Source organism: Thamnophis sirtalis, unplaced genomic scaffold (genome assembly GCF_051295495.1).
Source record: "Thamnophis sirtalis isolate CommonGarterSnake01/CBP01778 unplaced genomic scaffold, rThaSir2_p1.2 scaffold_14, whole genome shotgun sequence".
Lineage (NCBI taxonomy): Eukaryota > Metazoa > Chordata > Lepidosauria > Squamata > Natricidae > Thamnophis > Thamnophis sirtalis.
The window spans coordinates 9425270-9443327 of NW_028261394.1; the positions used below are offsets into that span (position 1 = coordinate 9425270).

At 44.3% G+C, this 18058-nt stretch overlaps 1 protein-coding gene across 1 annotated transcript in view; it reads left to right on the forward strand.

Moving 5' to 3' along the window:
* APOLTP (apolipoprotein lipid transfer particle homolog) overlaps positions 1 to 17403 on the forward strand; it is a 96945-nt gene extending 79542 nt beyond the window's left edge. The window contains exons 49-58 of the mRNA XM_087729249.1: positions 80 to 284; positions 1287 to 1474; positions 2681 to 2778; positions 5137 to 5321; positions 7269 to 7471; positions 11335 to 11521; positions 12201 to 12310; positions 14050 to 14175; positions 15387 to 15528; positions 16697 to 17403. Of these exons, the coding sequence (XP_087585375.1) occupies positions 80 to 284; positions 1287 to 1474; positions 2681 to 2778; positions 5137 to 5321; positions 7269 to 7471; positions 11335 to 11521; positions 12201 to 12310; positions 14050 to 14175; positions 15387 to 15528; positions 16697 to 16710 (1458 nt within the window). The 3' untranslated portion in view covers positions 16711 to 17403. The remainder of the gene's footprint in view (positions 1 to 79; positions 285 to 1286; positions 1475 to 2680; positions 2779 to 5136; positions 5322 to 7268; positions 7472 to 11334; positions 11522 to 12200; positions 12311 to 14049; positions 14176 to 15386; positions 15529 to 16696) is intronic.
* The last annotated feature ends 655 nt before the right edge of the window (positions 17404 to 18058 follow it).

Genomic DNA, 18058 nt, shown 5'->3' on the forward strand with positions numbered 1-18058 from the left:
TCTCTCTCTCTCTCTCCCTCCCTCCCTCCCTCCCTCCCTCTCTCTCTCTCTCTCTCTCTCAATATGGTTTGTACTATAGATCCAGCACATTGGATTTCTATACGATGCTGTCGGCTGGTTTTTAGAAGCCTCCCAAGAGATGGCAAGAGTCCTCCAGGGTGGGACGAGCAATGCTGCCCAGATGTGGGAGCAGAGTGGATTTAAGCGACTCCTACGGGATCACCTCCCCATGTACCTGGGGAAGCTTCAAAGCATCCTACAACAAGTCCAGCTGGAGCTGCAAAGTAAGCACGGCTGGGGGCAAAAGAAAGATGTCAAATATAGAGGGAATAGCCTTGAGGGACAGGAAGAAGGTAGTGATCAAATAGAAGACGCTTGAGCCCTAATCAGGAAAATAACACGAGTTTACTTTCCTCACTACTTGATACTCATGGATAAACCTCATGAGTTGAATTGAATCGAGAAAGAGGTCCAAAGTCACGGAGCCAGCTTGATCCCTAAGGTGAGACTAGAACTCACAACAGAGGTGGGTTCCTACCAGTTCGCACCTATTCGGTAAAACCGGTTCGTCAAATCTACCGAACCGGTTAGAAGAGGTTCCACCAGTGGACCCGGAAAGCAGGCCACACCTACAGAAGAGGTTCCAAATTTTTTTTGAAACCCACCACTGGTCCTTGGATATGATTATTCTACACTATCATGCTCCTATTTATAAAACTCAGTGCCTCTGTGAAAGGTGAGGATGACTACTGTGTTTGTGGTGCAATCAGAACATTGCGTGCGTTGAAGTTGTTTTAACGCAAACCAAAGATGCCTCTTAAAAAACAAGTTTACATCATATTCTTATGCATGCCAGTGCTGTGTGTGAGGTCATTTAAGATGGTTCTGACAAGTCATCGGCATCTTCATATCCGGTCACATGGGTGGCAAGCCACTCCCATCCGGTCACATGGGTGGCAAGCCACTCCCACAAAGGAGGCCACACCCACAGAGTAGGTTCGAACAATTTTTGAAACCCACCGCTGCAGTCGGTGGACGGGCACACAAACAAGCAAAGCCCCATTCACGTAGCACACAGGTAGCACACAAAATCACACACACACCCTCTGGTCCACGGCGGGGGGGGGGAAACACTCTCCATGAAACTGGTCCCTGGTGTTCCAAGGGTTGGGGGGCACTGGCCTAATAAAACTGCTTTCAAGATGTTAGGGCTTTATGGAAGATGTTCATGACAGACCCTTTTAATATTTTTGTTCTTACTATGCTTTTAAAACATCTTACTCAAGAGCCACTAACCACCCTAAAAGATGCTTACTATGATGTGACTTCGAAACCTTTGGATGAAGTTTGGCAACAGAAGACCGATGCGTATTTGAAGAATCTTCAGGCACTGGTGCCCACAATTGTGAAAGACGCATGTCTGATGAAGCCCATCCAGGTTGCATTGAGATTTCTGAAAACTGGCTTTGATATGGTTGGTATTCTTTCTCTTGTACATAGTTCCTTATAGGACTTTTCTTAACAGACTTCCTGGATGGCAATAGCAAGAGCACTTAGACTTATATACCACTTCACAGAACTTTGATAGCCCTCTCTAAGCGGTTTACAAAGTCAGCCTATTTGCCCCCCCCCCAACAATCTGGGTCCTCATTTTACCCATCTCAGAAAGATGGGTAAACCTTGAGCTGGTGAGAATCAAACTGCTGGCAGAGTTAGCTGCAATACTGCATTCTCACCACTGCGCCATCATGGCTCATACAGATAGAGATGGAGATGGAGATGGAGATGAGAGAGAGGGAGGGAGGGAGGGAGGGAGGGAGGGAGGGAGGGAGGGATGGATGGATGATAGGTAATAATACCACTTAGACTTTATGCCACTTCACAGTGCTTCACATCCCTCTCTAAGTGATTTGAAGAGTCAGCCTCTTGCCCCCAACAATCTGGGTCCTCATTTTACCCATCTCAGAAGGATGGAAGGCTGAGTCAACCTTGAGCCGGAGAGAATCGAACTGCTGGCAGAGTTAGCCGCAATACTGCATTCTCACCACTGCACCATCATGGCTCATAGAGATAGAGATAAAGAGATAGAGGCAGAGAGATAGAGAGATGGATGGATGGATGGATAGATGGATGGATGGATGGATGGAAGGATGGAAGGATGGAAGGATGGATGGATGATAGGTAGCAATAGCACTTAGACTTTATGCCACTTCACAGTGCTTCACATCCCTCTCTAAGTGATTTAAAGAGCCAGCCTCTTGCCCCCAACAATCTGGGTCCCCATTTTACCCACCTTGGAAGGATGAGTCAATCTTGAGCCAATGAGATTTGAACGGCCCAACTGCAGCTAGCAGTCAGCTGAAGCTGCACTCTAACCACTGCACCATCCTCTTTGTTGCCTTGATCCTCTCAAAGAGAGCACCAAGGGCACATACTTCCATGTGCTTGGCGGGATCTTGTGAGTAAAATCTCCCACTTCCTGTTATAGATGGCTTTCCACAAATAAAAATGAAATCAGATTCCTGATGGCTGTTTTACTTGTAAACCTCAGAGAGTTGCACAACAGCACTGAATTTAAAATATAACGTGTAAATAAATATATGTTCATTTGGCATTTAAATGCTTAATTCTGTTTTAATAATAAAACCTAAAGCTGATTATTATTTTATCATGATAACAGGCAACACAACAGATGCTAAACTGGGCAGAAGCCAAATTATCCCGACTGTCGAGCAGACTCCAAAAATCTATATCGAATCTGTACAGATTTTCATCCAGGTAGCACACACGGTAGACAAAATCTCTTCTATGACTTTTTGTTACATAGCTATCTCCACTTTGTTCCTCCTCCAGTTGTGTCCCAACTGTGGTTGTATGTCGAAGACCACCTTCTCTCTACTCTAACAGGCTTCTACAGGTAGTCCTCAACTTACAATCAACTTATTTATGATGGGTCAGGTCATCAATCAACAAAGATGATTAGGGGACTGGATCAGGGGTGGGTTCCTGCCAGTTCTAACCTCTTCTAGAGAAGAGGTTCCACAAATCTACAGTGCCATTTAGAACTGGTTCCAGCTCCCTCCCCCTGTCCGTCCGAACATCATCAAGATGAAGAGCGAGAGGAGGAATTCTGGGAGTTGAAGTCCACAGGTCTTAAAGCTGTCAAGTTTGAACACCACTGGGGTTTTTTTCCTAAAGGGTTAGGGGTGCAAGAGTCTTGTAACTTGACAGCTTTAAGACTTGCACACTTCAATGCCAGAGTTCTTGAGCCAACATGACTGGAGGAGGAATTCTGGGAGTTGAAGTCCACAAGTCTTAAAGCTGTCATGTTTGAACACCCCTGAGGTTTATTTTTCTAAAGTGTTAGGGGTGCAAGAGTCTTGTAACTTGACAGCTTTAAAACTTGCGTGCTTCAAATGCCAGAGTTTCTGAGCCAGCATTTTGGTTGCTAAGCAAGAGGGTTGTTAAGTGAGTTTCACCACATTTTACAAGTTGGCCATGCCCATCCAGTCACATGGCTGGCAAGCCTCTCCCACATGGTCACATGGCTGGCAAGCCACTCCCACAAAGCAGGCCACACCTACAGAGGAGGTTCTAAAAAAAATTGAAACCCACCACTGGACTGGATGCTAAAACAAAGAATGGTTGCAGGAACTGGGTATGTCTAGTTGAATGGAAAGAAGGACCAGGGGAGACATGATAGCTGTCTTCCAATATCTCAGGGGCTGCTACGAAGAAGAGGGAGTCAAACTATTCTCCAAGGCAGCTGAGGGCAGAACAAGAAGCAATGGGTGGAAACAAATCAAGGAGAGAAGCAACTTAGAACTAAGGAAGAATTTCCTGACAATTAGAACAATTAATCAGTTGAACTACTTGCCTCCAGAAGTTATGAATGCTCCAACACTGGATGTTTTTAAGAAGATGTTGGATAGCCATTTGTCTGGAACGATATAGGGCTTTCTGCCTAAACAGGGGGTTGGACTAGAAGACCTCCAAGGTCCCTGACCACACTGTTGTTCTAATTCTAATTCATCATCTTTGGTGACCTGACAAGCAAAATCAATGGGGAAGCCGGATTCCCTTTAAAACTGTGTTGCTAATTTAACCACTGCAGTGATTCACTTAACAACTGCAGCAAGAAAGGGCGTAAAATGGGGCAAAATTTCACTTAACAACTGTCTTGCTTAGCAACAGAATTATGGGCTCAATTGAGGTTCTAGGTTGGGGGCCACTATAATGAGTTCTGCAGGCCCTCGAGTTTTATGGATGCACGATCGTGCAATTAGAATTTGGGAGCTCGGCTCACATTTATGACGGCTTCACAGTGTCCCAGGATCATGGGTGGTCCGGCGTCAGCCAGCAGAGCAGCAGAATCAGACAGTGAGGAGGTTGGGGAGGAACATGGGCCAGTCCTAGGGGCTGAGGATAGCTCAGACGAGGGCTCTGTGTCAGAGGCAGAGAGGCAGCTAGACAGCAGTGAGGCAGAGGAACAGCTGGAGCCTGTTCCCAGTGTGCGCATATACGGAGTTGCCAGAAGACCAGAACAACTAAGAAAGCAGGTCGACTTGGGAGTAAAGCCACACCTTGGAGGTGATTGGCCCCTCCCATAGGAAACAAAAGAGGAGCGAACAGGGAGTGGGTTTTTGGAGGAAACAATTCTTTCAAGAGTGGAAAGTTCTGTTTGTGACTATAAGAGACTCTGTGCCAAGTTTTGCCTTGCCCTGCATTTGGAAACTAGTTATCTGGCAGCTCACCAAGCGAGATAAGGTTCGTGTTGCTAAATATTCCTCTGAAAGACTGTTTTCTAAGCCTTGCTGACTGTGAATGAAAGGAATTAAAGAGGTTTTTCCAGGACCAAGATCCATGCTTGTTAAGGAAGCCCGGGTCAGAACAGCTGGATTCACTTTACAACCGTGCTAGTAATTTAACCACGGCGGTGATTCACTTAACAACTGCGGCAAGAAAGGTCGTAAAGTGGAGCCGAACTCACTTAACAACTGTCTCACTTAGCAACAGAATCATGGGCTCAGATGTGGTTGTAAATCAAGGACTGCCTATCACGGGTTCTGCAGGCCGTTGAGATTTATGGATGCATTTCCAAAGTTGCTTCAAGTCACCCATGTGGGTTCCTTGCAGGAACTGTTCCGTGGCATTGAGTTGGCCTGCCCTACCCCAAGGAGAGGCCACGCTAGACCTGATCAACCTTACAAACCGCATCATTGAAGAGAAAGTCATGAAGCCCCTTCGAGGCCTCTATCACATCAATCCGGCTGCGGAATATTACAAATTCAAGCGAGCCATCATGGAGAGCCCTTTCGAACGTAAGTGCTCCAGATCAGGTTCGTTTTGATCCCTCTGCTTCTTTTGCAGCTCTTGAAAGGGGATGGAGGATGGATCTGGTGTTCGTTTGTCTGTTTCAGTGGCGGGATTCAGCCAGTTCGCACCACTTTGGGAGAACCGGTTGTTAACTTTCTGAGCAGTTTGGTGAACTGATCGTTGGAAGAAATCATTAGGGCAGAGAACCAGTTGTTCAATTATTTGAATCCCACCACTGCCAGTTGTTAACTTTCTAAGCAGTTGGGAGAACCGGTTGTTGGAAGAAATCTTTTGTTTTCCCCCCCACTTTCTAGGGCTAATCCTGTAAGGAAGGCAGGAAGGAAAGATTCTGGTGTTGTTTCTAGCATAATCTTTATTGCCCTGCTTACAGAAACTGCCTCTCCAGTTAACCCTTATTATATTGTCACAGCTAAGGTGAAGCCCCCATCGACCTGAGTGACGTTGAGTTGGCCACGCCCACCCAGTCACATGACCACTGAGCCCCGCCTGCCTAGCTGGTCATTAGGGCAGAGAACCGGTTGTTAAATTATTTGAATCCCACCTCTGGTTTGTTTGTAACATGGTCAGGGGCGGGATTCAGCCGGTTTAGATTGGTTCGGGGCAAATCGGATGCTAATTTTGCATCTGGTTTGCCGAACCAGTAGTTTGAAGGACTGGCCCCATCCACCCTACCCCTCTCCTCCCAGGAGTCTTCACACAGCCCGTTTTGGATGCCGGGTAAGTGCAAGGCGCACACGGAGGCTCTGGGAGGGTGAAAAATGGGCTCATAGAAAGCCTCAAAGGAGCTTGGGGAGGGTGAAAATCCCCCCCCCATCTAGTGCAGGAAGCTGAGAAGGCCACACCCACCCACCAACTGGGCAGAGCACCAGTTGCTTAAAAATTTCAATCCCACCCCTGAATGGTGGTTGTGTGCTTCCCCCTCCCCACTGAAGAGGTCTTCCTCACCACAAGGGGCACTACAGGACCAATAAGCAACTTAGTGGTGTCCAACCTTGGACCTAAAATTGGGTGTCCAACTTTAAGGCCTACCCAGGGTTGGGTTCCTGCCAGTTCTAACCTCTTCTATAGAAGAGGTTCCATAAATCTAGCGTGCCGTTTAGAACCGGTTCCAACTCCTCCCCCCACCCATCAACACCACGCTTGCCCCACCCACCGCTCACTGATTGGCTGGCTCACCAATCACCCCGCCCGCCTCTAAGAGTCCTATCTGAACCTTAAAGTCTTAAAGCTGTCAAGTGTGAAAACACCCCTGGGTTTTTTTTTCCAAAGGGTTGGGGGTGCGAGGGTCTTGAAACTTGACAGCTTTACGACTTGCACTCTTCAATGCCAGAGTTTCTGAGCCAACATTTTGGTTGCTAAGTAAGAGCGTTGTTAAGTGAGTTTCACCACATTTTACAAGTTGGCCACACCCACCCAGTCATATGACTGCCAAGCCACTCCCACTCACTCACATGGTTGGCAAGCCACTCCCACCCAGTCACGTGGCCAGCAATTCACTCCCACAAAGCAGGCCACACCTACAGAAGAGGTTCTAAAAAAATTTGAAACCCACCACTGCTTCAACCCCTATCAACCTCAATTCCGGGAGTTGAAGTTCACGGGTCTTAAAATAGCCAAGATTGGACACCCTTGTTCTAAATTATAAACACTTCCATTCTGTAAGTGAAGGAGGAGGGATCTAGATGGCTTCTAGACAATGAAGACTTGTCTGAAAGACTGTTAGGGAGGGTAGAATCCGATTTCAATGCCACATTCCAGAATAATATTAGGGTTTAATCGGGATGGCCCAAAGCCTGATCTTTTTCTGAGAAAACAGCCATGTTGCCTGGGGAATTCTGGGAGCTGAAATCAGTCCACGGGTCTTAAAGTGGCCAAGATTGGACCCCGCCCCCTGCAGTAACTGCGTGATGTTCTGTTTGGATTCCACCCAGATCAAGCCTTGTTGATGGGCACCAAGCACCTATGGACATTTGATGGGAAAATGTACAGCTTGACCTCCAACTGCAGTTTGCTGCTGGCCAAAGATTTTTCCCAGAATGCCTTTACTGTCATCCTAAACCAGAGCAGTAGTGCGGACACGTCTCTCTACCTCAACATGAAGAGAAGAGCTGTTGTCATTTATCCCGAACAGAAGGTAAAAAAAAAAATGGAACTTGATTTAAAGTTTTAGCTGTTATCAGTCCAAGCAAAAGCAAAATGGATGCCAGCGTTCCAAGTATCATGTAGAATTAAATCAGAGTCCAAGGCAAAACGATCCTTAAAGTTCCAATTTAATAAATCAAACATCTTAGCACATCTGTGGAATCCCAATTCTAAAGAACTTCCTGGGATTCCACCCAATTAAAAGTTCATGATCTTGTCCCCACACCCACAAATCCATCACATGGTCCAATCTTCTTCTTCCATGCTGGCGTCTCCACCCAGCTGCTTCCGGTCAGGTGTAAAAGTGAGGAGACAAAAGATGACCTTGGTCTTCTAGAAAAGAATGACAACAACACATTCCACAATCCTACTCCTTTCTATTCCCCCCTCCCATCAACTATACTAATGAAACAGCATAATGAAATAAGAGAAAGTGTGGGAGGCCAAAATTCTAAAAGGAATATAATTGCGGGCCTGACAGTGAATGGATGGAGATGCTCAAGTTAATCAATGGCGCATCTAAGCTTTTTTTTAAACTATTTTTTGATATTTCCAACCCAGTGATGTTTTATTTATCTATTTACTTATTCTTTGTTTGTCAAGCATATACAAGGCATTAGATATAAGTACTGTACATACGTGTGAAGATTATGAATACATGAAACGGATATGAATAAATGGAGTTGTTAGGACAAGAACAGTAGGCACATTGGTGCGTTTATGCACGCCCCCCTCTTAGGAATGGGTGAAGTTGACAGTAGACAATCTAAGGTTAAAGTTATGGGGATTTGGGGAAGAAACCACTGATTCAGGTAGAGCATTCCAGGCGTTGACCACTCTGTTGCTGAAGTCATGTTTTCTTCAATTGAGTTTGGAGCGGTTAACCTTGAGTTTGTATCTACTGTGTGCTTGTGTGTTGTTGGGATTGAAGCTGAAGAAGTCATTGACAGGTAGAACATTGTAGTAGATAATTTTATGTACTACACTTAGGTCAGACCGTAGACAGTGTAGTTCGAAGTTGTCCAAGCCCAAAATTTCAGTTCTACCACAAATGCGCGAACGACAAAAGCGCGCCTGACTAAACCGCGGTGACAAAACTGCGCCGACAAGACTGCTCCAACGAATGAGCGCTGAAGCGCGCCAACAACAGCGCACCGACAGGAGCGCGCTATAACCATAACCCTAAACCAAACCCTAAATCTAACCCTAAACCTAACCCTAAACCTAACCCTAAATCTTACCTTAACTTAAATCGCGCTTCTGTCGGCACACTTTTGTCGGCGCGCTGTTGTCGGCGCGCTTTTGACATCGCGGTTTTAGCGCCGCAGTTTTGTCGTTCGTGCATTTGTCGGGTCACGCAAAATTTCAAGCCTCGTGGCATAAGGTATCCTCTTACGAGCAGTGGAGCGCAGGACTATTCTCGTGAAATATCTCTGGACTCGTTCAATTGTGTTAATGTTCGATATGTATATCAAGTCAACCATCCGTCCTTCTCTATTTTGGATAATAACATAACACAAATCCCAAGGCACTAAGCCAAGAATTTGGGTTCATAAGAAGAGAGAAGATAGAACTGTCATAAGAAAATCCCATTAGGAAACAAAGGCAACAACACAAGTAATAATTCTTACTTTAAGATCAGAGGTTTATTATTTCTAATAATTTGGAACATTAGAAAGGAATAGATATAAACGATATAACAGCAGTGATACACTGCATGAACAAACAATTGCAGTGGGTCAGTGAGAAATAGCAAGTCATACAAGGACTGTTATAAATCAAAGCGCTCCAAATTGATCTTGGACCCTATGTTTTATGCTATTCTTCTAACCACATTACATGCTTCACAACTTCACTAACTGTCACTTTCTGTGAACACCTGTGTACATGACATTCAATTCCTCATTTCCAACAGTTTCTTTCTTCCTGTTTTACACGAATCCATACAAGTGCCTATTTTGCAAAACAACATATTTCACAGTTAGCAACGGTTCAGCGGGATTACAAACATTTCTGGTAAATTTTGAAATCATCCATCCTAGCTGAAAACTTGGGTTCATAGCTCTTTCTTCAGAGCCGAGGTGGCGCAGTGGTTAGAGTGCAGTACTGCAGCCACTTCAGCTGACTGTTAGCTGCAGTTCGGCTGTTCAAACCTCACCGGCTCAGGGTTGACTCAGCCTTCCATCCTTCCGAGGTGGGTAAAATGAGGAGCCAGATTGTTGTTGGGGGCAATATGCTGACTCTGTAAACCGCTTAGAGAGGGCTGAAAGCCCTATGAAGCGGTATATAAGTCTAACTGCTATTGCTATTCTTCTGAGGCCTTCCATTATTCATAGGGCTTATTGAATCTGATAGATTAATAGGCTATATTTCTTGATTCTCACAGAGCAATAGGGTTGGAAGGGACCTTGGGAGTCATCTAGTCCAACCCCATTTGAGCAGGAAACCTGATACGATTCTAGACAAATGGCTGTCCAATCTCTTCTTGAAAACCTCCAGTGATGAAACCCTTCAGGAGGCAAGCCATTCCACTGATTAATTGTCCTCCCAATTTTTCTTTAGCTCTAGGTTGGATCTAGATTGGATCACCTAGATCAACCCTAGCTTGGGTTCAGTTTAGGTTGGGAAAGAGACTCAGTCTACATACTCAGCTCAGATTTAAAAGTAACCTAAACCATCCCTATATTTCCACTGGCTTGTGTTGAGCCTCTTGTAAGCCGTGGCACGACAAAACCGCGGTCCACTAAAGCGCGCCCGATTAAAGCGCGTACCTGACATCAGCAGCAGCGTGACAAATACGACCGCGGAGAAAAAAGGGCGCTTTAAAAAGCGCTTTTAAAGCAAGCCGATTCACATAAAGGTAAGGGTTAGGGTTAGGGTTAGGGTTAGGGTTAGGGTTACGTTAAGCGTTAGGGTTAGGGTTAGGGTTAGGTTAAGGGTTAGCGTTAGGTTTAGCGTTAGGTTAAGGGTTAGGTATAGGGTTAGGGTTAGGGTTAGGTTAAGGGTTAAGCTTAGGGTTAGGTTTAGGTGTGGTTTGGGGGGTTAGGTTTAGATTTACGCGTTAATTTTAAGTTTACCGCTCACAGCGTGCTGTTTTCGTCGCGCTGTGATGATGTCACGTACGCGCTTTCGTCGAGCACGATTTAGTCTACCGCGGTTTTGTGGTGGAACCTTGTAAGCAATCTCCTTGTTGGAAGAAATATCCATCTGGTTCAGTTCCAAGCTGGTAGAAAGACACTGGAAACATGAGGGCTGATTGGAAAGATGGTTTAATGATGAAGCAGAACCACATGCTTGTAGTTCTGGGTGCAGCTGACTCCATGGAGTTGAGAGTGGGAGTTTTTTTTAAACCTTCTCTTGGGCTTTGCACTTGAGCTTCCTGTTCCTGTGCAAGAACATGTGATTCTTTTGGCTGTTGTAGGGGTTATGTAGGGGTCATCCCTGGCTCTATAGGCAAAGTACAAATCCTAGGTCTTTGTCTGAGCTAAGTTTGGTTGAAGTTTGGAGAGTGATTTAATGAATGGCGCTTAATGGCTTTTTCCTGTACTGGATCTTGAGTGAGGGCTAATTTGCCTTGATTCAGACTTTACTGCAGGAAGTTTTGGAATATCCTGTCTTGAATGGATTACCAAATCTGCATGTCTAAAAGCTGCCCCAGCTCAGGATCTTCTTGGGGGCAGGAATGTGGGGCTCTGAGTTTCTGTCTCCCTTAAGATTTTTTTTATTTCTCTTTTAGGGGGAAATATTTTATCCTGCCTTTTTAAATATTCCTCAAAATATTTCATTCCTCAGGAGGGGGGGATTCCTCCACCACCACCCCAAGCTGGATTTTTTTAAAAAAATGTTTTCAAACAGATCTACAAGGAATACAACACTTCGCTGTTGAAGGACTGCGGAAGTTTTGACGTCCCTCTCCAAGGAAATGGTACCATCATCCAGTTGGACACAAACCATGTTGAAATGACCGCAGCTGATGGAGCCTTGGTTTTTTGTGACCTGCGTTACGATTTCTGCACTTTTACCTTGGATGGATGGCATCATGGTTTGTAGGAAGCATTCAGATATGAATAGAATAGAATAGAATAGAATAGAATAGAATAAACACAGTTGGAAGGGACCTTGGAGGTCTTCTAGTCCAACCCCCTGCTTAGGCAGGAAACCCTACACCACTTCAGACAAATGGATATCCAATATCTACTTGAAAATGTCCAGTGTTGGAGCATTTACAACTTCTGGAGGCAAGCTGTTCCACTGATTCATTGTTCTCACAGTCAGGAAATTTCTCCTTAGTTCTAAGTTGCTTCTCTCCTTGATTAGCTTCCACCCATTGCTTCTTGTCCTGCCCTCGGGTACTTTGGAGAATAGCTTGACTCCCTCTTCTTTGTGGCAACCCCTGAGATATTGGAAGACTGCTATCATGTCTCCCCTAGTCCTTCTTTTCATTAAAGTAGACATACCCAATTCCTGCAACCGTTCTTCATATGTTTTAGCCTCCAGTCCCCTAATCCTCTTTGTTGCTCTTCTCTGCACTCTTTCTAGAGTCTCAGCATCTTTTTTTTTATATCGTGGTGACCAAAGCATTCTCTTTAAGAATGAATGAGTGTTCTTAAATGCCTTCTTGGAACATTAGAATAATATAGCAGTTACGGGACATTCTCTGATTCTGCCAAAGCTGCCGTTATAATCTGCAGGGATTCCATTTCCCCCCCTGTTTTTTCTAGGTGTGTCTGCTGGTCTTTTTGGTACCAACGATAATGAAGCTGGCAACGAATGGATGCTTCCTGACCACTCCCTGGCAAAGAGCTTGTCAGAATTCATACAAGCATGGCAGGTATTTGGTAGTGGAAATACTGAACACTAGTAGCCTAAACGAGGGACGCGGTGGGTCAGGGGCGAAGATGCTGAGCTTGTTGATCAGAAGGTCGGCAGTTCGGCGGTTCGAATCCCTAGTGCCGCGTAACTTAGCAGTTCGAAAGCATGTAAAAATGCAAGTAGAAAAAATCAGGGAAGGTTTGGAAAGGTTCTGTGCACCTTTGGCATTTAGTTATGCCAGCCACATGACCGTGGAGACGTCTTCAGACAGCACTGGCTCTTCGGATTTACCATTACCTTAGCAGCCTAAAAGAAAAGAAGCAATAAGATAGGGCTGCAATGGCTCAATGGTTAAAGATTCTAGCTTGTCAGCTGGAAACCCTGGGTTCGAGAACCATGCACCGCATGATGTGGTGAGTTCCCGTCATTTGCTCCCGCTCCTGCCCACCTATCCGTTCGAAAGCATGCAAGTAGATGAATAGGTACCACTTTGGTGAGAAGTCAACAGTGTTCCATGCGCCTTTGGCATATAGCCATGCTGGCCACCTGATCACAGATAATTTGGGGCTCGATTGCGGTCATAAGCAGAAGAATTAGTCAAGAAAGAGTTGAAAGTAGCAACAAAATGAATGCCAAGCTTTCTTCCTCTCTAGAAGTGCTGAAGATGAAACTCATAAGATATGAATGAAGGTTCCACCACAAAACCGCGCTCGACGAAACCGCGTAGCTGACGTCATCACAGGGCGACAACAGCGCGGAGACAGAAGCACGCTGTAAACGCTAAACCTAAAATTAACCCCTAACCCTAACCCCCCTAAACCTAATCCTAAACCTAACCCTAAACCTAACCCTAAACCTAACCCTTAACCTAACCCTAACCCTAACCCTAAACCTAAACCTAACCCTTAACCTAACCCTAAACCTAACCCTAACCCTTAACCTAACCCTAAACCTAACCCTAACCCTTAACCTAACCCTAAACCTAACCCTAAACCTAACCCTAAACCTAACCCTTACCTTAACGTGAATTGGCTTGCTTTCAAAGCGCTATTTAAAGCGCCCTTCTTTCTCCACACTCGCTGTTGTCGCCCTGTTGATGACGTCAGTGACGCGGTTTAATCGGGCGCGCTTTAGTCGAGCGCGGTTTTGTCGTGCCACGATGAATGAAATGGCTGGTCTCTTTAGAGATGGGATATTTACTGAAGGAATGGATAGCCATTCCTTCTGGGTAAATAACTAAAGTAGAATAAAATATGGATTAAAAATTAAAAAATGAAGAGATAGAATAACAGGGACAGTTAGATGTTGCTTAAAGGAAGTGTCACCATTCACTAACCACAAGATATTCTAAGCCAACGTCCCTATGTCAAAACCTATGTCAAAAGTCCAAGGTTCAATTAAAGTTTGTTAATGACACGTACTCCATAACAAAAGGAGAAGTAAGACCCCATCTCCTTATAAGGCTTTCTCCTCAAAGTAACCACTAAGAAATGAGTTAAGTGTTTCCGTGTTACGCTGCCTTTGAGAATGTATAAGAATGCGTGCTTTGATAATGAAGGTTGTTCAGAACTTGCAATGCTAAGCCATGGGCTAGCTTTCTGAACCTGGCTGCCAAATAAACTTTTCCTGTATCCTGAGAAGTCTAAAGCCTGTCATTTTCTGCAACATAACCTTGTCCTTCAAGGCGGGCATAAGCTAGGCAACACGAGCTCTGAATTGTTTATACTGACCCTGGTGTGTTTGATTTTCTCCACCAAGGTGGAGAACGGCCATTGCAGTGAAGTCAAGAGAGATGACAAAACTTGCGTCAATGTGCAGAGCGCTGAAATCTGCCAGACGTTTTTCCAAGATTCCGCTTCACCTTTCGGGAATTGTTTTGGAGTGGTAAGAATATAATGCTAATGATGTACTGTATAGTGATTTAGGGATTGGATGATAAGAAAAAATAGATTATGCCATTGGCAGGGGGTTGGATTAGGAGACCTCCAATGTCCCTTCCTGCTCAATGATTATATGTTGTAACCTCAGAGTAAAAGGTACATTTATAGTTATGATTATAACTGCTGTAAAAAAAAGGGAAGCTATTGTTTTAAAAGTTCTTTTCTGTATTTTGCATCCATGACTTTTCTTTCTTTCTTTCTTTCTTTCCTTTCTTTCTTTCTTTCTTTCTTTCCCTTCTTTCTTTTTCTTTCTTTTTCTTTTCTTCCTCCCTTTTTTTCTTTCCTTTCTTTTTCTTTTTTCTTTCTCTCTTTTTCTTTCTCTCTTTTTTCCTTTTCTTTCTTTCTTTCATTCTCCTTCCCTCCCTCCTTTCTTTCTTTCTTTCCTTTCTTTTTCTTTCTCTCTTTTTCTTTCTCTTTTTCTTTCTCTCTTTTTCCTTTTTTCTTTCCTTCATTCCTCCGGTTCCACCACAAAATCGCGGAGGACAAAATCGCGGTCGACGAAAGCGCGCATTTGACGTCATCACAGCGCGACGAAAACATCGCGCTGTGATCGAAAAATGTAAAAATAAAGCTAAAACCTTACCCTAATCCCCCCAAACCTAACCCTAAACCTAACCCTTAACCTAACCCTAAATCTAACCCTAAACATAACCGTTAACGTAACGCTAAACCTAACGCTAACCCTTAACCTAACGCTAAACCTAACGCTAACGCTCTAAACCTAACCCTAACCCTTAACCTAACCCTAAACCTAACCCTAAACCTAACCCTTACCTTTATGTGAATCGGCTTGCTTTAATTTTAATTTTATTTCAATTTTTAATTTTTTTCGTCGCGCTGTGATGACGTCACATGCGCGCTTTCGTCGAGCGCGATTTTGTCCTCCGCGCTTTTGACGGGTCACGCATTCCTCCTTCCCTCCTTTCTTTCTTTTTTCTTTCTTTCCTTTCTCCCTCCCTCTCCCTCCCTCCCTCCTCCCTCCATCATTCTTTTCCTGCTTAAAAAAATACTTGTACTTTTTTATCATTTCTGCTTGATCTGTGTTTTACAAGCTCATTCAAACAGATGTTCTTCACTCGAGCCAGATGAAAGGGGAATGCTACATTTACCCAATAAAGGTCTGGATGTTTTTTCTCTTCCTTTTCTGAAAAAAAGGTGAATCCTGAACCGTTCTATCACTGGTGCAAAAGTGATCTGTGTGAACTACAAAGCGTGAAAGCCGCTTGTAACTTAGCTGCAGCCTTCAGGCATCTGTGCAACCGGAATTTCGTCCCGATAGAGATGCCCCTTCAGTGTGGTAAGATATCCCACACTCCCCAACACACCGCTAAATAAATTAGGGATTTTAAAGCTGTTGATTTAGAACTGTCATACCTCCCCACTCAAATATCTGACACATTACAGTCATTGCAAGTTTACAACTGTTTGTGGAGCAACTGTTTGAAGTTACTTTGACCCTGAAAATAGTGACTTACAATCACTTCTGACGGTTGCAGTATCCCCATGGCCAAATATGGGCAATTTGCAACCCACATCTCTTTACAACAATTGCAGTGTCTGTTCTGAGCTAGGCTTCCCCAAAAAGCACGAGGCAGAGTCCTGGTCCCAACAAAACCCCATTTATTAAAAGAATGTGAATGCCTCTCCTTCACATTCAGCAAAGGCCTGGCAAAGGAGTATTTATGACCACAAACCTTATCTATCTTGGAAAGCTGCCATGTAAATATTTTCCCAAATGAAGCGTTGTGCAAGGAAAGACCGGGCACAGAGTCTCTGAGATTCACGGACAGAACTTCGCACTCCTGAAATAAATCTAACGACCGAACGAACAAATTGTCTCTGCAAAAGTCCCCTCCCCTTTCGCTCCTCTTTTGTTTCCTATAGGAGGGGCCAATCACCTTCCACCTGTGACTTTACCCCCAAGTCTACCCTGATTTTTGAGTTGTTCTTTTCTTCTGGCAGCTCTGCGCATGCGCACACTGGGAACAGGCTCTAGCTGTTCCTCTGCCTCACTGCTGTCTAGCTCCGTAGGCACCTGATCACTGCCAGACAGCCTCAGCCCCGTCTCTGCCTCTGATGCAGAGCCCTCGTCCGATCCTTCCCCAACCTCCAAGACTGGCCCATGTTCCTCCCCGACCTCCTCACTGTCTGGCTCTGCTGACAGTTCACTAGCTGGCCACAAGAATGTCATAGGCTCATGTGATCACCATTTACAGCTGACTTCCAAAAAGCAAAGTCAATGGGGAAACCCAGATTTGCTTAATCACCCAGCCAAAAATGGTCATAAAATCATGCACGATTCACTTAACAACTGCCTTCCTTAACGATGGAAATTCTAGTCACAGTTGTGGAGCTAAGTTGGGGGCTCTCTGTACTGAAAACTGCCTAGAGTCACCTAAAAGTGAGATGGGCGGCTACAGAAATAAAATGAATAATAACCAAATGCCCATTTTATTTCATTTTAGAGACGGCAGAGTGAGACTGAGGAGCAGATGGTTGCTAGAAGCTATCCTTGCAGCAGAGGGAGGGTCCTCCTACTTAAATTCCCCACCAGCCCAAACTCAACAAGATCATAAGCTTCATCTTACAAAATTTGTCCCATTATTGGTTTAATGAAAAGACTGGAGGAGCCGTTAAGATTAGTTTTGCCTGTTGCGGTAGCCACCAACTGTGCGACCATCTGGATGAAGTCCTCAAACTGCTTCTCCTCGTGTTTGCGATATACAGCTCTGGCCAAGTGTTCTCGGGAAAGAATTGCAGATTGTTAAAATAGATCTCCTTATAGTCCTCTGTTTAGAATAATTTTTAGAGAATACTTGTACTGGAATTATTTTCCCCTGCTGCGCCTAATGACCAAATGTTCATTTATTCATTTAATCATGTTCAACCACATCTGAGATAATTCACGTTGAATTGGAAGGACGTCGGCATCTGGAATCAAAATTTCTGCTCTGAGTTCTGTACAACAGCTTGTTCTTCGGGAAGTCCCCATTTTCAGATGATACAAAAGCCCCCTCTTCTGGAAACTTTTAACATCTCCCCTCCCACCACACACACACAAACATAGAACATACACAGACAAAGATACGCTTGGGGGCGGGGGGAATCTCGCTGTAGGATTTTAGAACCAAAACCGAAATAGTTAAATAAAAAACAGAATTAAAATGTGAAATGGTTGCAGTTGTTTTATTGCTTATGTATGCGTTTGCTCGTTTTAATATTATAATATAGGACCCCGTAGGTTGCAAACATGCAAGAAGTTCTTCATCCTGCAGTGAATACACAATTGCTAAAACGATGATGAGAGAAACAATGTAGAATAAAAGGATAGAATTTTTAATAATATAAAAAGGAAACCATGTTTCCTCTGACATGTATGTGTGTATGTATGTATGTATGACTGTATGTATATGTATTGTGTCACAACCCCTGGTATGCCCAAATATGGGAGGAAGCATACTGCTTCCTTTCTCTATGGGCTCATCACAAGAGACCATCACGACAGAAAGCCATTATTTTTACTGTTGCCTTTGTTACATTTGTGTTGCATTTGTGCTGATAAATAAATAAAGGGAGACTAGTATAGATCTATTTCAAGCTGTTTAGCTCTCATCAGCTAGCCATACCCTTACTGGGAATCGAACCTGGGCTAATACAGGTTATACAGCCTAATACAGCCCAGGTTCGATTCCCAGTAAGGGTATGGCTAGCTGATGAGAGCTAAATAGGTTGAAATAGATCTATACTAGTCTCCCTTTATTTATTTATCAGCACAAATGCAATATCTATATCTATCTATATCTATATCTATCTATCTATCTCTATCT